The sequence below is a fragment of the Tamandua tetradactyla genome, chromosome 5, assembly GCF_023851605.1.
Source record: "Tamandua tetradactyla isolate mTamTet1 chromosome 5, mTamTet1.pri, whole genome shotgun sequence".
Taxonomy (NCBI): domain Eukaryota; kingdom Metazoa; phylum Chordata; class Mammalia; order Pilosa; family Myrmecophagidae; genus Tamandua; species Tamandua tetradactyla.
In genome coordinates this window covers 30,791,196-30,817,618 of record NC_135331.1, presented here as the reverse complement: position 1 = coordinate 30,817,618, position 26,423 = coordinate 30,791,196, and the positions used below count along the sequence as shown (strand labels likewise).

Genomic DNA, 26,423 nt, shown 5'->3' with positions numbered 1-26,423 from the left:
TTTCTTCGAATTCACCCATTCCGTATATGCTTCTTGAATTCTAGGCACCATGATGACAAGAAACAAACATCTAGGCACTGTGCTGAGATGAAACAAAAATGGTTATGACATCAGGTGTGCCAACCTCAGGAGCTCTGGCTCATTGTTCACTTGGGATTCTATTTGAAGCTGCTCCCATGTGGGGTAACACTGATGAAAGGAAAGCTTTCTCACAGGGAGCTGGATGGAGTGGTGCTGGTGCTATGCTGCAGTTTGAATGAGTGATCTCTGCTAAATTATGACATGCTAGAAGAGGGCATGTGCTGTGATGAAAAAGGCCTGGTCTGAAGTCCTGGGCCTGTTCCATTGACCTTTGGAGCCTCAGTTTCATCATTGGATGGTGGGCATAAAGATCCTCACCCACCTGCTTGCCCCACAGAGTTGTCAGGATCAAAAGTAGGTCAGGTTTGTTAAGGGCAAGGTTATCATGTTGAGTTCTTGTTTAGGTGGGGTATAAATAAACTAGTTAACATCTCATTCATTAAAAAATAGAAAAGTAGGAAAACCTCATCTGTGACCCCACCTTTATCTCTCTGGGCTTGATGGTTTGCACCATCTGCATGCACTCAAACCATGACTCAGCTTTTCTCCTGCAGTTGACATGATTCATACATCACGACGTGAGTCCTGACTTCATAGTGAGCAGTGTCCTGGGTTTCCCTAGTGGCCCCATAGAATTTCATTTTTGAGCTATTGTTGGCCGGGGCCTCAGAGCTGCACCTTTCGTGTTTTCACCATGTTGCCCGTAGGAGCCAGGTAGTAGATTGGCTTGGATAGATAGCTTTTGTCCCTCTCTTTCTTTAACTGGACAGTAAATGGAAGTTCTCTAGATAATTCTGAAAAAGAAAAAAACTCAGAATTTGCATCATCATCTTTGTTTGAGAATTAGGTGAATGTGGCAGCTTTGGCCTGAGAGCTGAGGTAACAGCTAAATCAGCACATTCAAATTAGAAGGCAGGGCCTTCAGAGTCATTCATCCAAGCTGGGATGTTACTCGGTGTCATCTCTGTAGCCCAGAAAGAAGAGGGCCTGGGCCCAGCCCTGAGGGCCCTATACTGATAAACTTGTATGGCCTTGAAGTTAACAACCTGAGGATACATTTAGACTTACTGACTCTGAACAGATATCAAAAGGGACAGAACTGAGGTGACTCTTCTCCGCACTGATTTCCTAAGTCTGTGAATGGGTTTGAACTTTCCCAAATGTTGGGCTGGAGCAGAGCTGACACACCATGAGGTCTTACCTCCATCATCTCAGGTTATTTGGGGTCTTCATAATGCCAACAGTGACTGAAAATAAAGCCTCAAAGGCGGAGCTGGAAGAGATGGTATTTTGGGCTTCGTATTCAAGGAAACTGTAAATAGCTTCCTAGGAGCCCGACCTTAAAATATTTCTTTCTTTCTTTCTTCCTTTATGTATTTTTTATATGGGCAGGCACTGGGAAACAAACCCAGGTCTCTGACATGGCAGGCAAGAACTCTGCCTGCTGAGCCACCATGGCCCACCCATTTCTTTAATTTTTTGAATTGCAATTTCCTTGAAATAAAATTATTGGGGATGGAAAATCACAAAAGGCTAGTGGTTTTGAATGTGCCTGTATCTATTAGAGATGGCACAAATCTACTTTTGGCCTAGGAACCAAAACTGCCCTGAGAACACTTTGATCACTTGCCTCTATGAACTTCAACAGTTGTTCATGCAAGTATAAGTTAGACTGTTTCTTTATTAGTGTAAGAATTTTATTTGTCTTGTAGAAAAAGTCTGGATTAGCTTTTCTGTTTCTTTTTTTTTTTTCTCTAAAAAATGCTAAGTTGTCAATATAGAGTAAAATAACTAACTTAAAAAAAAAATCTACTCTTAAACATAGCATCCAGATAAGCATTAAAGCATTGTCACCTTGAGAATAGTCAACTTGGGAAATGATGTATTTAATAATTTTCTTGATCAGGATATTTTGGGAATGCCAATTTTGTAATTGCCTTTATATAAGTTCTCAGGCTGAACTAGAAAATCTGTCTCATTGATGCTTTATAGCCATATTTTATATTTTATGTTTATATGCAAATGAATATTCTCTCAGTCCAGATGACTTATTCAGAAAATGTAGCCCCAAGTAACTTTTTGGCTATTGACAGATAACAGATAGCATAAAAAAAAATAATTAATTCATTCATGTTTATTTGTGACAAAATATACATAATGTAAAAATCATTTTAACTATTTTAAGTGGACAATTCTTTGACATTAAGTATCTTGACAATACTGTGTAACTTTTACACTATCTGTTTGCAGACTATTTTCATCATCCTAAACCAAAACTCATACTCATTAAGCAAATAACTCCCCTTCCCCATACATATCCCCCCATAGCACCCTTGGTAGCCACAATTCTGCTTTCTGTGAATTTGCTTGTTCTAGGTATTTCAAATGAGAGAAATCATACAATATTTGCCCTTTTGTGTCTGGCTTATTTCACTCAACATGATGTTTTCAGGGTTCATTCATGTTGTAATATATTCCAGCACTTCACTTCTTATGGCTGAATGTTCCATTATACGGCTGGACCATATTTTGTTTATCTGCTCTTCTGTTGTTGAATACTTGGATTGTTTCCCTTTTGGCAATTGTGGATAGTACCATATACAAATGTCTGAGTCCCTGCTTTCAGATCTTTTGGGGATATACCTAGCGGTGGATTGCTAGGTCATAAGGTAAATTCTATACTTAATTTTCTGAGGAATTGCCATACTGTTTTTCACAGTGGTTGCACCATTTCACATTCCCACTAATAATGCTGTAGTGTTTCTATTTCTTCACGTCTTCTCCAGCACTTGTTATTTCCCATTTTTTGGTAGTAGCCATTCTGGTAGGTGTGAGATGGTTTTGATTTACATTTCCCTAATAACTAAAGACTTTGAGCATCATATCATGTGATTATTGGCCATTTGTATATCTTCCTTAGAGAACTGTTTATTCAAGTCTTTTTCCCATCTTTTGATTGGGTCCTATGTCTTTTTTGCTGTTGAGTTGTAGGTAGTCTTCATAAATTCTGGATATTAAACCTGGTTTAATATATAGTTTCCAAATATTTTCTCCCTTTCTGTTGATTGTCTTTTTACTTTCACAATGAAGTCCTTTGGTGCACAGAAGTTTTTAATATTGATGTAGGCCTATTTATCTATTTTTTTCTTTTGTTGCTTATGCTCTTGGTGTAAGGTCTAAGAAACCAGCACCTAACACAGGATCCTGAAGATGTTTCTCTGTGTTTTCTTCTAGGACTCTTATGGTTTTAGTTCTTGTATTTAGGTATTTGAACTTGCAATTCTATTCCATTGGTCTATATATCTATCCTTGTAGCAGTGCCAGTGGTTTTGATTATTGTAGCTTTTAATAAGTTTTAAAATCAGGAAATATGAGTCTTCCAACTTTGTTCTTCCTTTCAAGATGGATTTGACAATTTGGGACCCCTTATACCCATATGAATTTGATGATTGGTTCACTGTTTCTGCAAATAAAGTCCTATCTTATATTCTATAAAGCCATGATTTAGTGAAGAAAATTCCAGAGGATTAAAGATGACTGTTGAGTGGACTAAATTTAAACAGGTCATATCTGTTAAAGATTGCTCTAATTAGTTTAAGGGGCATTGGAATATATCCATTTTCTTGAAGTAAGTGGTGGATTGCCTTTGTGTATGTATATTCTGAAGGTCTCATTGGGCAAGAATGGAATTCAAAACCTCTGAGTAAACTTCTAGCTCATTCCCAAATTTTAGACTGCTCATTTTTCTTTGATGATTCTTTGGTGGTGTATTAAAATACTTAGCACAGAATTTGCACGTTGTTCACATTTTTTATTTTTAGCTACAATTTTGGGCCTCGTCAACCATAACTTTTCAGATCTATTTTTTGGTGTGTGTGATCCTCATTAATATAAGCTTTTTTCATCTTTCCACAGGTATGAATCCTAGGACCCAGAATAAGGACTCTCTAGAGGACAATGTCTCTACCTCTCCAGACCCAAGTAAGAGGGGGCAGCTAACTGGGGAACGTGAAGGGAGGAGGCAGTGGGAGTCGGAGCATGAGGAAGCAAGAATGAGCCCTGTGGGAAGAGAGTACTCTTCAAGTCCCTGCATTTTGGGTATGGGGAGTTGTTGTGGTGAGAAAGGACTGGTCCTTAGGCCTCTCCAATGGAAAGTAAAAGTAGAGTGGCCCGATGACCTGCTCCTGACTGTGATTCCCAGGGAAACAGCAAGAGTAACAGAATTCCCATAAGCCCCTCAAGCCAGTCCAAAGCTGGAGCCATAGCCCTTAAATGCCTAATGAAGGCCCTGGGGAAAAGTCAGAAAGAAATGATAGGAAGACTGGAGCTGTTTGTGTACCTGTAGTTGAAAATATTTGGTTTGGTTACATTTGTTCTGATCTTCCTTGACTTTTGAAATAGCTATACAGTAAGAAAACATAAATGTCTACAACAATAAAATAACAGGAAAAAGTCCCACCACCTGAAAGACTTTATTTTACTTAGCTGTAATTAGTATATATCCATCACAGAGTCTTTTTGTCCCCAATTATGATTAACTTAATAAATTTTTCATAATTTTTTGGGTCCCTCACATTTAGTCATTTTTAATTGCAATATTGACCATGTTTTCATATCCTGAATTGAATAATCATTTTTGTATTGATGACCATTTGGATGGCTTCCAGTTTTAGCTACAACATATAAGGCAGGTATAATGCATGATGCAGTGGGGGTATTTTGTCTTTTGATTCAGGTTCTTCAAACATAGGCCGCTAGTATAGTTGGAAGATTGAATATTTCCCAGAAAACTGCCAGCAATGAGTAGATAAGCTATTTCTCTGTAACCCTAGCACTGGATTTTGTTACTTGTGTTTATCATTGTTAATTTTGTGATTTTGAGGTGAGGCCGCCTTGGCAAGGCCAGAAGGTACTGGAATAGAAAAGAGGCTGCATTCTGTTGCCAAAGGCAGAGAATCATTAAACTAAGCATCACCATGGGATTTTAGACCAGCCGTTTGGATTCTCTGTATCTTGGTGCATGTCCAGTAGAAAACATTTCTAAAATGCTGTTCGAGTCCTGAGGGTCAGGAAGCTGATAAGGTCCAGAATGATTTAAGAGCAAATAAAGATATGGCTTCTGTTTCTGGCTTCCCCATTATGACTTAAATCAAGTCTCTTCCTTCTGCTCCTGGTTCTAATTAGGAAATAGGAACAAAGTCACTCCCTCATCTGCCATCTAGAGAAGTCAGAGTGATTAATTAGGTAATCCTGAGTTATGTTTTGAGCTCCTTGAAGTATTAATAAGTTAGCAGGATCTGTGCAGACCATGGAGTTAGACCGGCTGCAAGTCAAATCATCTTTCCCTAGGCGAAGGTGCTGTGCAGGGCATATTCCCTGTGAATGATTTAACACAGAAGTTCTCATCTTGTCCTTAACTCTGGGTTCAAGTGGGACTCTTTTGTTCTGGGTAGTGTGTGTCTGTCACACACTATGTTGGGGAAAGACCTGTGAGAAGAGAGGCTTTTGGTCCTGACTCTGCTACCATGTGTAACCTCTCAGAGACTGGGCTTGGCCATGTGCATAAAGGGGCCACACCTCTTTCTGTAGAGGCAGTGTGAGGGCCATTGAGGCCTCAGGTGCTACACCCGGTTGTGAGCCATATAGCAGAGAACAAATGTAAGGTATATGAATATCCCACGAAGGACTCAGAGACAAAGGCTTCCTATCACTCCCTCTTCTTGAGATTTGAAAATCTTCACTGAAATTGCTTAAAGAAATAACTGCCCTAATACTTTTAACTTAGTGATTCTCAGCTTGGATGATTTTGCCCCACCTCTGTCTTCCTTCCCAGGGCACATATGGCGATATCTGGATACGCTTTTAGTTTTCAACACTTGGGAGTTGCTACTGGCGCTGGGTAGAGGCCAGAAGCTGCTCAATATCCTACAATGCAAAAATACAACTGAGGATTATATGCCCCGAAGTGTCAGCATGCTGAATTTGAAAAATGCAGCTTTAACCCTAAAGCTGGCAGTTACAGACAGCTCCTTGTGGTTGGGCCCCCACTGCAGATTGCAGCTTTCATTTCTAGATTATTAAATTCTGTATCTTAAAGTTCTGGCCTCTTAACTTTCCTGGACATCCTTTGTTGATTTCTCTTCCTGCCGTTTTAGATCTGCTACTTATTTTTGCAATTCTGAAAGTATTCCTTATATCTGCTACCACATGCTGCTGTTTGTTCCAAAATCAGGCTGAGCTCTTCTTCTTTTCCAACCCTAGCCACTCTGCAGTCCTCAAAAGAGGCTCCAGCTTGAGCCTTTTATCTGCTCTTGGAATGTTGACTTGCTTCAACATGTAACTATGCCTGCCCTGCGGTAACCTCACTGGCATCATAACCTCATTGGCATCATAGCTTATGATCAGCAGAATATTAAGAAGTATTGGCTGTGCATCCCATTTGCATGATGGGATTGGATAAGCATGTGCACTACATTGTCTAACAAACTCTGTTTTTCTCTTTCTCCCTCCCCCTCTTCCTCTCCTCTTCTCCCTTTTATCTTGGCAATTTTATCACCTTTCACCATGAACTCCCCCTCTTCCACCCTTTCCTCCTCTCCTCTCCTCCCTACATCCCAAACCTGCCATATGACCACACGTACCTTTTCCCTATGACGTGAGGCAGTTCTGACACTGTCTGCTCCCCCTGTAGTGCCAGGCTTCTGTTGCACAGTTGGAGTGGACTGGAAGTCTCTCACTACTCCGGCGTGCCTCCCCCTTACCACCGACTACTTCCCTGACCGCCAGGGCCTGCAGAATGACTACACAGAAGGCTGTTATGATCTCCTCCCGGAAACGGACATGGACAGGTCAGTGTCAGAGGAAACCCCTCCTCCCTGCCCCATCTTTGTTTGTCTGTCTTCTGGATATGTCCGAGCAAATGCATCCCAACACTGAATTTTCAAACCTTTGTTCTTCTTTGTTTATAAAGGAGGTCTTATGGTGCAAGAACTTTAGAGTTTTTCTTTAGAGTTCTGTAGATATAACTCTTTAACAATATGTCCTCATTGGTTGTTTCTCATTTTTTCAAACACAGTTGTTTGGGGTACACTGAATCCAAAATCTTCTTCTCTTAAGATGACCCATTTGGACACTGATTTACCTGCATTCTTTTTCCACCTCTTTGAACTGCTCATTTCTCCCAAAGTTGGTTTACAGATCTTTATATTTATGAACTACCATCAAATGGTTATCAGGGTTGGCTTGTGGGAATGAAGCCAAAGAAAGAGCGGGACCGTGGACTCGGAGCCTCAGCCTCACTCATGCCTGGTGCATTCATGTGAACAATCACCTTTATTTTCAGGAGGGACGAGGAGGGTGTGCAGATGACAGCTCAGCAGGTGTTTGAAGAGTTTATTTGCCAGCGTCTCATGCAAGGCTACCAGATCATAGTGCAACCCAGGGCGCCGAGACCTGCCCCCAACCTTCCACCCCCGCTGAGCAGCAGCCCGCTTTATAGCCGAGGTGAGTTTCTCTGCTTGGACTTATATTTTTTCTTTTCTATGAAATGAATTTTCTTCTTGCTTGTGGAAGCAGATTTCTCAAGATGGAAGATAAATTCAAGAGTGATGTTTTCAACACCTAGGTTTTCTTTCTAAATTTTATTTCACATGAGGTGTAAAGTCTCCATCAGGTGCTATTTTTTTTTAAATTTTCATTAATTAAACCAATCAACATACAATGTGAACATTCTTTTTTTTAATCACATAGTTGTATATTCATCATCATGATCACTTCTTAGAACAGTTGCATTAATTCAGAAAAAGAAATAAAAAGAAAACAAAAAAAAATTCATACCCTACCTGTCAGGTGCTATTTTTATGTTTTTTGGGGGGGGGGGGGGGCAGTGCATGGTCTAGGAATTGAACCCAGGTCTCCCACATATGTCAGGTGCTATTTTATCTTAAACAGTCTGCTTTATCTCCATCTCTTCTTTTAAGGGAAAAAATATGACAAAGTTCAGAAATGGCTAAGCTCTGCTTTGGACAGGATTTAGGAATAGCAGGTGGCTAAACCAGGATTGAGCTATCTAAGTACATAGTGAATATTCTAAATCCAAAAACTTGCATTTAAGTTTTTCAGTAACACTGCCGGACACAGCAGGTGCTCAGATGTTACCTAAACCTGAGGTTTACATTTGTTCTTTTATTTAGCACTGAAGCTGAGTGACTTGAAGCAGGATGGGTCAGCTGTGAATGGCAGAGGCTAGTAAGTGACAAAACATTAGTGCCTCTGATGGCATGAGAGCCAGGCTCTGGAGAGCTCTTCTAAGTAAGTCAAGCAGAAGAATTAAAAGTGGGTGTTGTCTTGCCTGTCATGCCAGAGACCTGCGTTCGATTCCCTGTGCCTTCCCATGCAAAAAAAAAACAACAACTGGGTATTGGCCCCCAGAGAACCTCTTTTGTTGCTCAGATGTGGCATCTCTCTCTCTAAGCCAACTTGGCAGGTGGACTCACTGCCCTCCCTCCTCCTTGAGATATGACTTCCGGGGATGTAATTCTCCCCAGCAACGTGGGACAGAAATCCCGAGACGAGCCAGGACCCGGCATCAAGGGATTGAGAAAGCCTTCTTGACCAAGAGGGGGAAGAGAGAAATGAGACAACATAAAGTTTCAGTGGCAGAGGGATTTCAAACAGAATTAAGAGAGTATCCTGGAGGTTATTCCTATACATTATATAGATATCCCTTTTTGGTTGTTGGTGTATTGGAGTGAATGGAGAAAAGTACCTGAAACTGTTGAGCTGAGTTCCAGTAGCCTAGATTCTTGAAGATGATTGTATAAGGATATAACATTTACAATGTGACAGGGATTGTGAAAACCTTATGTCTGATGTTCCTTATATCCAGGGTATGGACACGTGAGTAAAAAAATATGGATAAAAAATGAATAATGGGGAAACAAAGGGTGAAATAAATTGGATAGATGAATATATTCTAGTGGTCAGTGAGAGGGAGGGATAAGGTGTATGGTTTGTATGAGTTTTTTCTTTTTTCTTTTTATTTCTTTTTCTGGAGTGATGCAAATGTTCTAAAAAAGAACGATGGGGATGAATACACAGCTATATGAGGATGTTATGAGCCATTGATTGTACACCATGTATGGAACGTGTGTATGTGACAATTTCTTGATAAAAAGTGGTTGTTGGGAACCAGGAAACAGCAATAGCGATACAATAAGCTGTCATTCACACTCCCTTCCTCCTTGTTGCTAAGGAGACCTCCATGTCCCTTATAACCCAGCTCCAAACCTCAGCTTATCTCTGGCTCCAATAAAGGTCCCCTTACCAGAGGCTCAGAGAAATGTGAACCTGTTAGAGGGAGCTTAGTGGTCATCCAGTCCAGGTCCTGTGTTCATAGATGAAGCTCTGGACCTCTCTGGATTGTCTTTGAAGGCTTCTTATGTCGCTGATCCCATGTTACCATATATTCACGTTCTAGACTACTGAATAGTAACTTTTTGATTGCCAAGACTATTTCGGACTCAAATATTTATCCTCCATTATGGAAACCTGGCATAATGGAGGCTGGCATATAACAATATGGTTGCTAAATGTGTGAATTCATTCATTTCTTCCTTCAGCAATATTTTTGAAGCTCCTACTCTGTGCTTGGTATTGGCCCTATGGTGGTAAACAAAATAGATCATGAACCCTGCCCTCGGGATTTACAGCCAACTGGGGAAAAATAACATTAGTCAAAACATGAAATACACTTCTACATTGTGATAAAGACTATGAGGAAGATGTTAAGGAGGCTGATAAAATGTTCTCTATGGGATCTGAAGAGTCAGGAGTGGCTGCCTTGAGGAAGAGATGGTTGAGCTGAGACCTGAAAGGATGTTATAGTGAGTTATAGGGAGAAGTGGGTTGGGATATGAAATAGAAGTAGCAGGGAAGGGCATGCCAGGCAGAGGGATAGGCATGTGCAAAAGTTCTGGGGCAGGAGGCATTTTAAATCTTTCTGGGCACCAGGAAGAAAGTTGGAGTGATTGCAACATAGAGATTGAGCCAGAGCAGCCACAGAAGCTGGGAGACCCAGGCCTCACAGAACTGTGTGCAGGATTTTGTTCTTTATTCCAGAGCAGTGGAATGAATTTGCCTTTAATGTCATTGCCTCAATCCAGGCTGCTCAATTGCTACTCTCTGGAACAGCTGGTCCCTGTCCCTTGGTGATCTGTAGTTCCCCTAGTGTCCAGTTTGGTTCCTGCCTGATTGATAAGCCTTATGTCATGGCTGATGGGCCCGAGGCCACTCACCTAATCACAGCCTTTCCACCATTCTTTTCTCCTTTGAGAAAATAAATAACTAAATTTATTTAGTTACAGAAATGGTACTGTTGTTAATATAATTACTGGAAAAATTGCCTTTGTCCATAATACTCAATGCCAATGTATCAGATACCGAGGTGAGCTGGGCCCTGTTCCTGTAGCTAAGAGAACAGCCTCAGTCCTGCCCTCGCGGTTTGTACTCTACTGGGAGAGATAGACATTAAACTAATAAACCACAGTTATGTGTTTGATCACAAATTATGAAGAGTGCTGTGCAGGACAAAAAACAGAACTTTCCCTTTTGGAGGATGAGGCATCAAGCTATTCAGCTCTGAGCATGCATCCAAATGTGGCCACACCCCAGGTTCTAATCTGCTGCTGGCTGGTTCAACAACAGAAAAATCTACCAACTTCAAGATTTTTTTTTTTTACCAAGAATACTTTTTTCCATGAAACTGACTGATACCCTGTGAAAGGATTGCCCATGCCTGGCCAGTTGACGCTGGTGATTGGTGAGAGGCCTCAGCTCTTCCCCGTGAGGGCCCCCCCACAAGCTTCTTGATTATCTTTATAATATGGCAGAAGCCTCCCTTCAAAGAGAGAGAACACTGCAGGCAGATACTTACCTCCTTATGAGACTTGATTTCCAAAATCGTACTGCAACAATCTCCCACATTCTATTCATTGAAAAGGGAGATACTAAAACCAGTTGCATTCAAGGGGAGGGAAGGCAAACCCCATCTTCTTTTTTTTTTTGCTTTTTTTAAAATTGATTAATTAAAAAAAATTAACAACCAACAAAAACATTCATGTATCATTCCATTCTACGTATATAATCAGTAATTCTTAATATCGTCACATAGTTGTTTATTCATCATTTCTTAGAACATTTGCATCGATTTAGAAAAAGAAATAAAAAGACAACAGAAAAAGAAATAAAACGATAACAGGAAAAAAAAAGGTTATACATACCATACCCCTTAACCCTCGCTTTCATTGATCACTAGCATTTCAAACTAAATTTATTTTAACATTTGTTCCCCCTATTATTTATTTTTATTCCATATGTTCTACTCGTCTGTTGATATGGTAGATAAAAGGAGCATCAGACACAAGGTTTTCACATTCACAGAGTCTCATTGTGAAAAATGAGTCTCATTGTGAAAAATTGATGTTCAATCATCATCAAGAAACATGGCTACTGGAACACAGCTCTACATTTTCAGGCAGTTCCCTCCAGCCTCTCCACTACATCTTGAACAACAAGGTGATATCTGCTTAATGTGTAAGAATAACCTCCAAGATAACCTCTCGACTCTGTTTGGAATCTCTCAGCCATTGACACTTAGTCTCATTTCACTCTTCCCCCTTTTGGTCGAGTAGGTTTTCTCAATCCCTTGCTGCTAAATCTCAGCTCATTCTAGGGTTTTTCTCAATCCCTTGCTGCCAAGTCTCAGCTCATTCTAGGATTTCTGCCCCACGTTGCCAAGAAGGTCCACACCCCTGGGAACACGTCCCACACAGACAGGGGGAGGGTGGTGAGATTGCTTGTTGTGTTGGCTGGAGAGAGAGGCCACATCTGTGTAACAAAAGAGGCTCTCTTGGGGTTGACTCTTAGGCCTAAATTTTAAGTAGACTTTGTGGGGTTACGTTTCATATGAACAAACCCCAAAACTGGGGGCTCAGCCTATAGCTTTGGGTGTCCACACTGCTTGTGAGAATATCAAGAATTCAACTTGGGGAAGTTGCATTTCTCACCGTTCTCACCATTCCCTGAAGGGGGCTTTACAAATACTTTTCCACTCACCAATCGAATCACTCTGGGATTCATCGGGGCATCACTCTGGACAAACCAACAAAATCTCATGTCCTACCTGAGATTCCGAGTACTTATGGCGTTCAATCAAACTATCTACATAAGTTATATTAGAAAATGCACTAGTCAAAATATAAATTTTGTAACAAACATTTTTTGCTTTAGTCGCACACATAAGGTGACATTTTAAAATATTAATTACCATCTATTTCAGCACCCTGCACAAACCCCATCTTTTGAAGGGTGGATTTTCATAGAATTTGGGAGCACACTTAAAATCCAGCACACTCACTCATTCAACACTATGCCTGGCTATTTATTTTAATCAATGAACATGAATGAAACATTCCCTATCTTAAGAAAGAAAGAGTGAAGGAGGAAAGAAAAATGAATGAATTGCCTTTCTTGTTTCTCCTTTTCTGAGTCTGTCTGGAGAAGCAATTGCCTGTTGTAGGAACGACCCTCCACCAGGTGGAGGAAATGATTTTTTTCTCTGTTAGGCCTTGTGTCCCGAAACCGTCTGGAGGAGGAGGACCAGTACTGGCTGAGTATGGGCAGAACTTTCCACAAAGTGACACTGAAGGATAAGATCATCACAGTGACACGATACCTTCCCAAGTGAGTCGGGTCTTTAAGGTTTTTAGTGACTGTTCACATAATACACAATTCAAACTGAGGAAGTTGAGTGATTTTGGAGGTATTGTTTTGTTTTCTAGGATTACTTTAAGGGTTACAGCTGACCTACTTTCAAAAGTGATTCAATTCCACTTACAGTGTTAACGTAACCAGTCAAAAATAAAGAATGTGAGGTATTTCAGTTTGCTAAAGCTATTGGAATGTTGTACACCAGAAATGGGTTGGTTTTTTTCAAAGGGGATTTATTAGGTTACAAATTTACAGTTCTAAGACCATAAAAACATCCCAACTAAGGCATATCTTCACTGAAGAAAAGCCAATGGCATCTGGGGTTCCTCTTGTCACATGGGAAGGCACATAGCAATATCTCCCAGCCTTTCTCTCCTGGTTTGGTTTCAAAATGACTCTCAGCTCCTATGTGTCCTTCTGGCTTCTTGTGGAGCATTTTCTTTCTCTCTTAGCTTCTTTCAGCTCTGAGTGCTCTCCAAAACTATCTCTCCCTTAAAGGACTCCATCGAGTGTCCATCAAGACCCACCTTGAATAGGCAAGGTCACATCTCCATGGAAACAACCTAATCAAAAGTTCCTGCCCAACAATAGGTCTGCCTCCATAAAATTGGATTAAAAGAACATGTTTTTCTGGGGTACATAACAGATTAAAACCAGCATATGATGATAGGAGAATGAAGAAGTTCAAAGAGATCCCAGTCCCTTGGAATTGAGTTGGTTCCTGCAGTTGAGAATTGATTGCCAAGGATGGTGCTGTCAAGTGTATTAAGACAAAGAAGAAGAAAATGATGGGGAAATTCTCTTTTGGACTTATGGGCACATCCTTTATTTTTCAGATACCCTTATGAATCTGCCCAGATACACTATACCTACAGCCTCTGCCCTTCCCACTCAGACTCAGAGTTTGTCTCCTGTTGGGTGGAATTCTCCCATGAACGGCTGGAGGAGTACAAATGGAATTATCTTGATCAGTATATCTGCTCTGCAGGCTCTGAGGACTTCAGGTTAGAGAGTATGCTTTGACTTTCTATCCTTGCTGTCTTGGGAATATGTGTATTGTAACTCTTCTCTTCTCTGTTTTTATTACAAAAGGATATCTGTTTTAGAAAAAATGGGAGAACAAAAAGGCACATTTGTTCTCGCATTGGGTTAAAAACTCAGCTTCAAGGGCCGGGCCAGTGCTGATCCTTTAAGATTTTCTTCACGGCTTGGCTGGTAGCTTTGTGATATCTTGTTTTAGTTGTTAGGCATGATTTATGATAGTGATGATAAAAAGCCACCTCTTTGGGCCTTGTGCACAGAAGCATTCTGACTTTTTCGGGGATGTACAGTAAAAGCAACCTTAGTGGGCTTCCTTCAGAGCTTCTGTTTTAAATGAGGCCACAGGATGTGCTGTCAGATCCACGGATGCTCGTGGGGAGGTGGACACACACATGATCTCCAGAGATAGGATTGGGATAGTGGATTCATTGGGGATGTTTTAGTCTTTCCTTTTTCTCACTCACACCCCATTTTTTCCTTTGGCCCACAATAGCTTAATTGAGTCTCTGAAGTTCTGGAGGACCCGCTTCTTGCTACTTCCAGCCTGTGTCACTGCCACCAAGCGTATCACGGAGGGGGAAACCCACTGCGACATCTATGGGGACAGGCCCCGGGCAGATGAGGAGGAGTGGCAGCTCCTGGATGGCTTCATCCGCTTCGTGGAGGGCTTGAACCGGATCCGCAGGCGGCATCGCTCAGATCGTATGATACGGGTGAGGGCATTAGGTCCCTTGGGGCTTGAGCCTGTCAAGAATACAGGATCTGCCTCCCTTCTTGGGGCCTCCCTTTGTCCAGCTTATTTACTCCACAGCTGTCCGATGCTTATTTTAAACCCAAACAATGTGTTCTCCAGTGCAAGGTGATGAAGGAAAAGGTGGGGTGCGGACAGCTTCTGGGCACCGTTCTATGGCCCAGAGCCTCCTGAGGATGCAGCTTCTTCATTGGTGCCCCAAGTGGGACCCCGTATCAAGTGTGGCTGCTTATGTGATGTGCTGCTGAATTGCTGAGTAGGAATTCATTCAGAAGGGGTAACAAAAGTAATACTTTCTTACTCTTCTATAGTACCCTTGAGCATTCATTTCGACCATATATCATCTGGCTAGGAAATTGAAGCTCATGGGGTTATGGGATATGTCCGAGTATACTCAGCTAATAAGAGCCACATCTGGGATTTGGCCATAATTTGTGTTTTTCTTTTTTTTTTCAGTTAACATGCAGTAAAATTGACCTTTTTTTTGGATATAAGTTTATGAACTTCAGCAAACATATAGATGCATATACCACCACTGTGATCAAAATACACACTAATTCCATCACCTCTAAAAAACTTCCTTACAGGTGGGCCACAGTGGCTCAGCAGGCAAGAATGCTTGCCTGCTATGCCAGAGGACCTGGATTCGATTCCCAGAGGCTGCCCATGTAAAAAAAAAAAAAAAAGAAAAAACTTTCTTACCCTCCCCTTCATAGTCACACCTGCCCCCTGTCCCTCACCCCTGGCAGCCACTGGTCTCTTGTCCATCACTATACTTTTGTCTTTCCTAAGTGCCATATAAATGGAATCATACAGTATGTGAACTTTTTTTGTTTTTTTTACATGAGCAGGCACCGGGAATTGAACCCGGGTCTCCGCCATGGCAGGTGAGAACTCTGCCTGCTGAGCCACTGTGGCCCACCCATATGTGATCTTTTAAGGCTACTTTTGTTAACTTAGCATAATGCCTTTGAAATTCATCCAAGTTGTTGCATGTACTGATACTTCATTCTTTTCTTAACTGATGAATAGTTTTCCATCATAAGCCATGGTTTTACTTTTTGCTTTTAACTTCATGACACCATCTGCCATTTGTACCCAGCATCACTCATGATTAGAAACATTAATGAGGGAGCTTGTACAATGGAAAGAAACTTGGTCTTGAAGTCAGGAACTGGAGTTTGAATTCTAACTCCATTGGGGTTTGGGGTTAAGTTCCTTAATGTCTCTGACCAACGGTTCCTTCATCCATATCATAGGGAAAACCTATCCTACAGCTTTCATGAAGGTACATTGAGATAATGTGTGTAAACCTCTTTGGAGGCAATTTATTTTGAATCCGGTAGGCAATAGGGACCTTCAATTTGAGAGAAAATAGTTTTCTGTCATTTACTGAATACTGAGAGCCTGTGTGCCTAGACTCGGTTAATGGGATTTCCAGAACCTGAAGTATAGCAAATGCAGAAGCATGCCCTGGGGTGAGAAGGGCGTCAGCTGAAAGAACCTCTTGTGCTGATGGCCTTGTCTCCCCTTCTCTGCTGTAGAAAGGGACCACCATGAAAGGCTTGCAGATGACTGGACCCATTTCCACACACTCGCTCGAGTCAGCCGGCCCCCCGGTTGGGAAGAAGGGAACCTCAGCTCTGTCTGCCTTGTTGGAGATGGAGGCCAGTCAGAAGTAAGTGCCTGGCTGGAGAGTGCCTTGTCCCCACCCCACAGGCCCTGAGGGCTGAGATTTGGTAGGTGTTGAGTAACATGTATAGAATAGTCCAGAAGTATAGTCTGAGGGTTTAATTTGACCCACAGATGTGTTAGATTTAGCCCACAAAGTATTTGCACATATTTGAGCCAAATTTTTTAAATCTGAAAATTTCACATAAAAATCTGGGCTTTTTATGAAGAGCTGTATTATAATGACATTATATGCCATGATGCACAAAACATAAAATAACATATAAATTATAATGTACAATCATGTATAATATATAAAATCCAGTTTTGCTTGCAATATTTGCATTCCACTTAACTCAGTCGGCAGCCTTACCCAGCCCAGAAGGCCAGCATGTGCTTCCTGGCTCCCTAAGTCCCAGCACAGCCTGTGTTCTTGTAGTTGTCTCACACCCTCAGTTGAGCTGCCTGGCTGGCTTCTCTGGGCATTTGGAGTAGGTGGTCACTGCAGAAACAATAAGTGCTGAAGTTTAGGGACACTGTAGGATCACATCTTGCTTGGGAGGGCAGGGAGAGCATCACAGGAGGTGGCATGTACATTGGCCTTGAAGGAAAGCAAGGATTTACACAGGGGGGCGGTAGACTTGGGGAGAAGGAGAAAACGTGATTAGGCACAAGCAGGACATGTCCTGGAGAGCCTTCCTCTTGTTCTGCAGCTGAATTAGGTCCCCTCTGTCCGTCCCAGCCTCCCGTGCCTACATCTGTCAGGGTGCAGAGAGTGTTCTACTGAGAGCCACAGTCCTCACTTTACCTGTCTCCCCCTGGCAACTGTGTGCTTGGAGGGCAGAGGCTGTGCACTGTGCCTGGCAATACCTGCTTATTGAATGATGGAGGGACCCTCACCGGAGGGTCCCCCGGTGAGGCTCTGGAGCCAGGTACGTTGGGGAAGGCTGAAGCACATCTGTCTGGTCCACGTCTCACTATAAGGGTCCATGTCGTGCTCAGCAGGAGCCAGAAAATAATGTTGGGGCTTTCAGAAAGTGACTTTGAGAGCGCGAGTGAGTGAGCGTGAGGCGTGGTGTGAGATGCGATTGAAATGGTAGCATAAAAAGATAGCGCCCTCTCATAGCAAGAAGAATCCTTTGAAGGCTATCTTATTTTATTTTTATCAGAAGATTTCAACTCATGGCAGATCTGATTTTGCTTGTATCTCACTTGCCTTTGTCCTCCCCCCTTTTCTTAAATAAATGCCAAATATCATAACCCTTGATCTGTGAATATTTCAGTATGAATTTCTGAAAGGTATGGTCTCTTTTTTTAAACCAAAACCATACTACCATAATTTACCTTAAAAATTAGAGCCAATCCTTAATATCATGAAATATTCAGTTGGTGTCTTTGGCAGGGAGGTGGTGTCACAGGTGAGCCCTGTGTGTGGGAAGGCTTGGTGGAGGGTACCTGGAGACAGAGACCAGCTGGGAGGCTCTCACTAGTCCTGGCCATGGGTGGAGCCAGAAATGGTAAGGAGAGAATGGAAATGGAAAGGAGAGAATGCAGTGAGAGAAGTGAAGCACATAGCTGGGCAACTTGGAGGGGAAAAGAAAGGAGGGGAAAAGAGGGTGGGGCTTATTACTTCATGGGCCCAAGGAAAGACCCCAGGACTTTGCCTGGCAGGCTCTCCCTATAACTAATCACAGACCTTTCTCACTGGAAAAAAGAACAAGGAACATATGTTGCTGGGAGGAGTGTGAAGCTGGGGGCGGGAATATTTTATTTTAATTTGCCAGTGAGTCATGGTTTAGTATATACACCCAAGGAGCCTCGTTTGGCTCAGAGTGGGAGCAGAAGGCTAGCTTGGGGTGGGAGTGTGTGTGTCCCCATCCCCCCCCGGTGTGAAAGGTGAGACTCAGAGGTGGAAAGAGAGATACATATTCCTTGTTCCAGATGACTGTTCCTGGAGATAAAGGGTGCTAGATCTTTGTATAATATTTGCTGATGCAGTCTTTGTTGTTTGTTTGTCAACGTAGTGTTCCTTTCTTTTTGCAGTGCCAAGCAGGTTCAATTTTGTTTATTATGGAAAACAATATTAGAGCAACAGGAAAAATAACTTTAAAAATTTACCAGTAGTTCCTCCATTTTTCCATAACTGTTTTCATTATCTTCTCATAACTGTGTTTATTCTGTTGGGTTCCCTCCCAGTCTTTATCTGCAGGTATATACATTTATTTAGTCAGACTAAGAGGTCCCCTGGGGTTTCTGCCTTGTGCTGGTTAACAGCATTTGTGGCACCAGTCTGAGAAGCAGGTGCCAGCCCGCAGGTTTTTCTGCTCCTATTAGATAAGGGTAGCTCAGTGACAGCCAGGTCAGAGGAAAGGAAGAGAAACCCAAATAGCCTTGATGTTTGTGTCCTGTCTTAGGTGGCTCTGATTGGATGTACATGTAGCTGAAGGTTCAAGGGTAAAAATACATTGATGGCCCCCATTTGCCTGTGGAGTCACTTGAAGAGTGTTTACAGGCTTTTACTCTTCTTTCTCCAGCGTAGGCTGTGCCCTCCTGCTTACCCTACGAGGCCCACCCAATGTGTATTTCATCTCTGTGCAGGATTTGCTGGAGACTCCCTTGCAGGCAGAATGAAGTCTGCCCTTGAGCATGTTCTTGCATATACATGTATGCATCGAACCTAGTCATGTGTCCCCTCCCCTCGAGCCATTAGATGAAGAGCTGTAAGGGCAAGGACAAAGTTTTACTGTGGACCCAGATTCCTGGTCCACAGGTCAGCATGGAAAAGGCAACTCAGCAAATGTGGATGGTCCTGCGTATCAGATGATGCCTCTGAGGATCTCCTGGGGGTTAGCCAAGGCTTCCTGGTACTGCTGTGCCCATCGCAGCTGCCACTGCAGCCTGCAGGAAATGCAAGAGGAATCAGAGTGTGCATTTGTGAATAGGGCTCAGGGGGACCACACACTGCAGTATGGTAGAGAGTAAGAGAGAGAGAGAGAGAGAAACAGTGTGGTATAAAAGGACAAGGGAAAGAGTCTCGCATTTACTCTGCTTTTCCTCTATGAATCATACCTCAGAATAATCAAGTAATTGCTTTGGAGAAGCTTCTCTTTATAAAATATTCCAGCTAATTAATACAGAAGGAATGCTAAGATATCACCATTGTGTCATCTGTAATTAATTAATGGCTCAGGCACACAGCAGCAGCAGCAGCAGCAACTACTAACGTCACCAAAGAGAGACAAGCAGGGACATTTTGGATCTCCTGATAGACACATAGTGCTATTCAGGAAGGATTCCTGCCCAAAATCGAACCTAAATTTGCTCAAGCCTCTAGATATAAAATCTAATTTTCAGAAAGTACAGGTCATCGAAGAGCTTGTTAAACAGTAAAGGGATGTAATCAGCAGAATGCAGGATGTGTAAATTTACAAGACAAATGAGCTACTCCCTTCAACAAATTAACTGCAAGACTAAAAGGAGAGATGGAAAGGAGCTTATAGTTTAAGGGACTTATGAGACATAACTTACTGCAATGTAGGAATAAGAATTGAATATGATTGAGACAATTGGGGAAATACTTGATATCAAGACATTTGAAAATATTTTAACGTGTGATATGGAACTGTGATTACATATGTTTTTAAGTCATCTTTAAGAGAGATATTGAACTGCTTGTGGATAAAGTATTGGGTGAATTTTGCTTCAAAATAATCTGGATGGATAGGTAAGGGAGGGGGTATAGATGAAATAAGGTTGGCTTATTTGGAATCTCTCAGCCATTGACACTTTGTCTCATTTTACTCTTCCCCCTTTTGGTGGAGAAGTTTCTCTCAATCCCTTGATGTTAATTCTCAGCTCATTCTAGGGTTTTTCCTAGTCCCTTGATGCTGAGTCTCAGCTCATTCCAGGATCTCTGTCCCACGTTGCCAGTATATAATTTTGGGAGTTGGGTATATAGGGGTTCATTATGCTGTTCTCTTCACTTCTGTATATGTTCAAAATTTTCTAGAAAAGAAAGTAAATAATCAGAGAGCCCAAGAGTGGTTACTATGGGAACACATTATTTTATCCCCAGTATGGGTTACTTTACAATCAGTAACAAAAACATCAGAATTTAAGACTAGAGGAGTATAGTGGATTATGTTACCAGGGAAGCAGACTCTGAGATGGCATTTAATGTGTGGGTGTTTATTAAGGAGTGCTCTGGGGATCAATACCTGGGAAAGAGAGAGCAGATGCCATATTGGGCAGAGAAAGAAGCCGTGCTGTGATGCCTCGGCTGATCCCACATGAGCTCTGGAGCCATGTGGGATGAGTCTACTTGGCCCAGTGTGACCAGGCCCTCATGCCCCCTTGTGGATCTTTCATTAGTTGTGGGTAGCCTGGGAAGAGGTGTGATTGTAGATGAAGCATATTTATAATAACAATGAAGCATTGAAGGGTATAGTGTGAGCCTTCTGGAACTTACCAGGTAAGAATCAATGTGATAGGGTGGGCCATGGTGGCTCAGCGGCAAGAACGCTTGCCTGCCATGCCAGAGGACCCCGGTTCGATTCCTGGTTCCTGCCCATATTTAAAAAAAAAAAAAAAAAGAATCAATGTGATATATCAAAACAGTCTAATGTAGGGGAGCATTTAGCCTATAATAGTTCCCAGTTAATTTTAGCAAGGAAAAATTTAGAAAATAAATATATGAAAATATGCACTTATATACGTCAGAACTGAGATAAGATGTCATAAGAAAATCATAGTTGTCTTACATTATGTGATAATGTCTGTTAGATTTGTGTAATATTGTTTGAAAGATTAACGTAGATTTCTTCAAAATTTATAGTTACCATGTTTTCCCCTATTTCATATGACATGCACTAGTACAACCTTAATTTTCAGATTGTGCATTTCCTGCTATATTTAATAAAACATTAGGGAAAAAAATCTTTTCAGAGGATTTTTTTAAAGTGATGTTCATGAGTGGAGTTACTGAAACTCCATCATTTGTGTTTTCAAAGTAATATGTAAGTACCAGGTGCCACTACGATGCTTTTGAAACTGGGGTTGTATTTGGTTGACCATATGGAGGATTTGTGATTGCTCAGGGCAAAGAATGAAGTTAAGGGTGTCATGCAAGGCCCAAAGGAGAAAACCAGGCAGAAGTGTATGTTTCAGAAACGACAGCAGAGCTGTCTTCATCTTAGCTGACTTGGGTCTTTTACCAGGGAGCTCTGAGCAACCTGCAGTCCTGTGTTTTTTCCGCTTTCAGGTGCCTGGGAGAACAGCAGACAGCTGGGTATGGTGGGAAGAGCTCCGCCCAGCCAGCTGAGAGCAGCAGCGTTGCCATGACTCCCACCTACGTGGACAGCCCACGAAAGGTAAAAGAGGGAAAGGAGGGATGCGCATGCTCCCTGAGACTTGATGTGGAGGGTAAAATCAATAGCCATTCAAATCCAGGATTGAATATGCTGAGGCTTTGGATGACTCCTACCCTGAACTCCTGTAAGCATTACTGTTTCTGTTGAGGACCTTTCTTGCTCACAAGTGGTAAGGAAGCTAACTTCTGGATAAACGCCGATGTGAAACAGTCAGGCTAAACTGTGTTGGTCAAGGTCCAAGATCTGGCTTGAGCTTTGAAAAGCTCATCCGGTTTTCCTTCAATTGTACCTTTAGTTTTCCAGAGCTAGAGGAAGGTAGAAAGAAGGCTAACTGAAGCAGATTCACTCTTCTTCAGTAATGAAATCCCTATCAGTTTTGTTGACACCTAAGAAATATAGTCTAACATGAGTGCCCACAGGAAAAGCTGTGGCTTTAGGCCTTTGTGAGTAATAACAAGTGCAGTAGTGGGGCAGAAAATGCTATAAGATAAGGCTTTTTGTATCTTTTAAGACCAAAACGTTTGCCTCTATCAACTCCTCCTGTAAAATTCAGACTCTAACATTGTGGAGTGGTAGGGTAAGTTGACTGTACGTGCTTTTATCTGGCCTCTATCCTAGGAGATGAAAGCAATTCGATAGATGTGTTTTATTTTTCAAAATTGCAGTCAAATTGCATATCCATCCATGAGTTTATTTTATTTCTACAACACAAAAATTTCCCTGTCATTAAATATTTTTCAAAAGGATTATTTAAAAAAATTATGTAGTTCATCATTTGGATATAACCTCGTTTATAATTTATTTTTTCGCTAAAAATGTAGGTGGTTTCTGAATTTTCTAAAATTATTGTCATTCCTTGTACTTTTATTATTATTCTATAACCTTTCATATAGCTGCAAATAATGATGCAATTAACACCCTCTTGCATAATGATTTGACCACATCTCTGAATATTTCTTTAGGATAAATGACTAGGATTAGAATACTAAAATAGAGGGATTAGAATCTGAGAAAAGTATAAACAAAGCCTCCAGGCAGTTTATAGAGTCTATAGACCAGAGGTTGGCAAACTTTTTCTTTAAGGGCCAAGAGATAAATATTTTAGACTTTGTGGGCCATGAGATAAAATCAGGTATATTGTATCAGTGCTTCTGTAACAACTTAAAATCATAAAACCAATTAAAATGGTAAAAATCATTCTTAGCTCACAGGCTATCAAAGAGCAGGCAGCTGGCTGGATTTGGCCTGTGGGCTGTGGTTTACTGACCCCTGCTCTACTACACAATGTCTTTTGGTCTGATCCCACAGATAGTAGGCACGTAAAGAACATTCTACTAGTCAAGGAAGAGACTTTTCACCTATTCACACACATGTACATGAATACCAGGAGCATCATTACATCTGCTTCGGCACATTAAGACAGATAAGAGTCCCAAATAGAATATAGAGATACAGAAATACCCTGTGTGGTATCCACCAGCTTTTACCTCTACTCATTACCACCTCTGAGGATTAGAAACAGTACCAGGCTGAAAAGTAAAAACATTATAAAGTCACAGGTATTAAGGTTAAAAGGCACCAATGACCAAATAAATAGATTGCTACATAGAATGTTCTCCTAATGTCATCTTATGACAGAACACTAAAATCCATACTTATGAACCATCTTACTGCTGAATGTAGATTCCCAGGTTGCTAAGGAGAAGTAAAGATGCCATAAGGTAGCCAAAGAGAAGAACCTTGGCTAACATGCCCACGTTCAGAGATTTCTAACATTGTCTCCTGTTGACATCTCACATTAGGATGCGCAGGCGGGGTGGGTAGGGCTACCCAAATCTGTGTCTCCACAGCCGCACGTCTCCGTGGTCTATTAACTTGAGTTTGCAGTGGCTTACAGGAAACACCAGCAGTGTTGATAAGGTGGACACCCAAATGTTTCAGTTATTTTACTTTTGGAATTAAGGAAAAGTTATAGGAAAGCAAGAATCTTAAGATTTATCAAGTACCATTTCTGAATTTCAGTGATAATAAGACATAAAAAGTAAAAAGATTTTGAAGGGACCTGTATTAGTTAGGGTTCTCTAGAGAAACAGAATCAACAGGAAACACTTGCAAATATAAAATTTATGAAAGTGTCTCACGTGACCGTAGGAACACAGAGTCCAAAATCCACAGGGCAGGCTGCGAAGCCGATGACTCCAATGGATGGCCTGGATGAACTCCACAGGAGAGGCTCACCAGCCAAAGCAGGAATGCAACCTGTCCCCTCTGAGTCCTCCTTAAAAGGCTTCCCATGATTGCATTTAGCATCACTAATTGCAGAAGACACTCCCCTTTGGCTGATTACAAATGGAATCAGCTGTGGATGTAGCTGATATGATCATGACCTAATCCTATGAAATGTCCTCATTGCAACAGACAGGCCAGCGCTTGCCCAATCAGATGAACAGGTACCACAACTTGGCCAAGTTGACACCTGTCCCTAACCATGACAGTCCACCCCTTGTCAACTTGGCACATATATATATATATCACTTTAGACCATACTTAATTTCCAAATGAAAACAAATAACCACACATTTTTTCTTTTACCTGACAATACTCAACTGTCCTGCATATAACTGGAAACACATTAAATCTCTCCAGAATAGGGTGCAAATCCTTGGGCAACATTCATTCTTAAACTTGATATCTTACAACTTAAATAGTATAACACAAACAAAACAACATTACAGTCCTCGTTTCTGTAACTGATCACGTGGTCAAAGTTCATATTTATCACTACCTTCTTCCACTACCCATTCCATGTTCCCTTTCCCCTCAGCAAGCACTTCAGCTGGCCGTGGTTCTTTGCCTGGTGGGGTGACCCAAACCTTCATTCCTGAAGTCTCAGAGTCATTAGTGGTCCCGCCTGGATTGTGTTGTTGCAGTTTTCCATTGATTTTAATCACAGGGCATGGTAGTACTAATAGACGCCCCAGGGGATCTCCTATATTCCAAGAAAACTCTTCTTTACCTCCATTATGTAGTTGCAGTCCTACTTCCTTCTGATAGTCAGGGTCAATTACCCCAGACAATAATGTAATCTCCTTCTTGGTGTGTTGATCCAGAGGCATAAGTAGCCCAAAGTGGCCAGGTGGCAATCTTAACTTCCAGTTCAGTGGTATCACTGTTGTTTCTCCTGGAGAAAGCACACCCCGTTTTGGAACTAAAACCTGTAGACCAGCAGAACTCAGGGTAGCAGAGACAGGAAGCAAAAATTTTCCTAGTGGATCACTAGCAGTAATAGTGAGTGGTACCACACCCATTTCCACCCCTTGGTTCCTGGACCCATGGATCCTGGCTATGGGAGAAACAGCACCATACAGCAGATGCTGATTCATAGCATACACAGCTTCCTGGAGAACATTATCCCAGCCTTTCAAGTTTTTGCCACCTAGTTGGCACCGTAATTGAGTTTTCAAAGGCCATTCCACCGTTCTATCAATCCAGCTGCTTCTGGATGATGGGGAACATGGTAAGACCAGAGAATTCCATGAGCATGTGCCCATTCCTGCACTTCATTTGCTGTGAAGTGTGTTCCTTGATCCGAAGCAATGCTATGTGGAATACCATGACGATGGATAAGGCATTCTGTAAGCTCACGGATAGTAGTTTTGGCAGAAGCATTGCGTGCAGGGAAAGCAAACCCATATCCAGAGTATGTGTCTATTCCAGTTAGAACAAATTGCTGCCCCTTCCATGAAGGGAGTGGTCCAATGTAATCAACCTGCCACCATGTAGCTGGCTGGTTACCTCGGGGAATGGTGACATATCGGGGGCTGAGTGTGGGTCTCTCCTGCTGGCAGATTGGGCACTCAGCAGTGGCTGTAGCCAGGTCAGCCTTGGTGGGTGGAAGTCCATGTTGCTAAGCCCATGCATAACCTCCATCCCTACCACCATGACCGCTTTGTTCATGAGCCCATTGGGTAATAACAGGAGTTGCTGGGGAAAGAGGCTGACTGGTATCCATAGAACGGGTCATCTTATCCACTTGATTATTAAAATCTTCCTCTGCTGAAGTCACCCTCTGGTGTGCATTCACATGAGACACAAATATCTTCATGTTTTTAGCCCACTCAGAAAGGTCTATCCACATACTTCTTCCCCAGACCTCTTTGTCACCAATTTTCCAATTATGGTCTTTCCAAGTCCCTGACCATCCAGCCAAACCATTAGCAAGAGCCCATGAGTCAGTATACAAACGCACCTCTGGCCAGTTTTCCTTTCAAGCAAAATGAACAACCAGGTGCACTGCTCGAAGTTCTGCCCACTGGGAGGATTTCCCCTCACCACTGTCCTTCAAGGACACCCCAGAAAGGGGTTGTAATGCTGCAGCTGTCCACTTTCGGGTGGTACCTGCATATCATGCTGAACCATCTGTAAACCAGGCCTGAGTTTTCTCTTCTTCAGTCAATTCACTGTAAGGAACTCCCCAAGAGGCCATAGCTCTGGTCTGGGAAAGAGAAGGTAATGTGGCAGCAGGAGTGGAAACCATGGGCATCTGTGCCACTTCTTCATGTAACTTACTTGTGCCTTCAGGACCTGCTCTGGCTCTATCTCGTATATACCATTTCCACTTTACAATAGAGTGCTGCTGTGCACGCCCAACTTTATGGCTTGGTGGGTCAGACAACACCCAACTCATGATAGGCAACTCAGGTCTCATGGTAACTTGGTGGCCCATGGTTAAGCGTTCAGTC

The 26,423-nt window shown here is 42.0% G+C and overlaps 1 protein-coding gene across 13 annotated transcripts in view; it reads left to right on the top strand.

Annotated features, from left to right (window-relative positions):
- Window positions 1–26,423, top strand: part of DEPDC5 (DEP domain containing 5, GATOR1 subcomplex subunit) — a 161,840-nt gene that overhangs the window by 83,438 nt on the left and 51,979 nt on the right. For 6 of the 13 annotated variants that reach the window (XM_077160444.1, XM_077160443.1, XM_077160451.1 and 3 more), the window contains 8 exons: window positions 3,997–4,062; window positions 6,746–6,929; window positions 7,424–7,584; window positions 12,705–12,822; window positions 13,686–13,853; window positions 14,384–14,603; window positions 16,186–16,319; window positions 21,573–21,681. In XM_077160444.1, the coding sequence (XP_077016559.1) occupies window positions 3,997–4,062; window positions 6,746–6,929; window positions 7,424–7,584; window positions 12,705–12,822; window positions 13,686–13,853; window positions 14,384–14,603; window positions 16,186–16,319; window positions 21,573–21,681 (1,160 nt within the window). Of the gene's footprint in view, window positions 1–3,996; window positions 4,063–6,745; window positions 6,930–7,423; window positions 7,585–12,704; window positions 12,823–13,685; window positions 13,854–14,383; window positions 14,604–16,185; window positions 16,320–21,572; window positions 21,682–26,423 lie in introns of those variants that run through there. The other 7 variants (XM_077160449.1, XM_077160447.1, XM_077160445.1 and 4 more) reach the window with 4 other exon arrangements.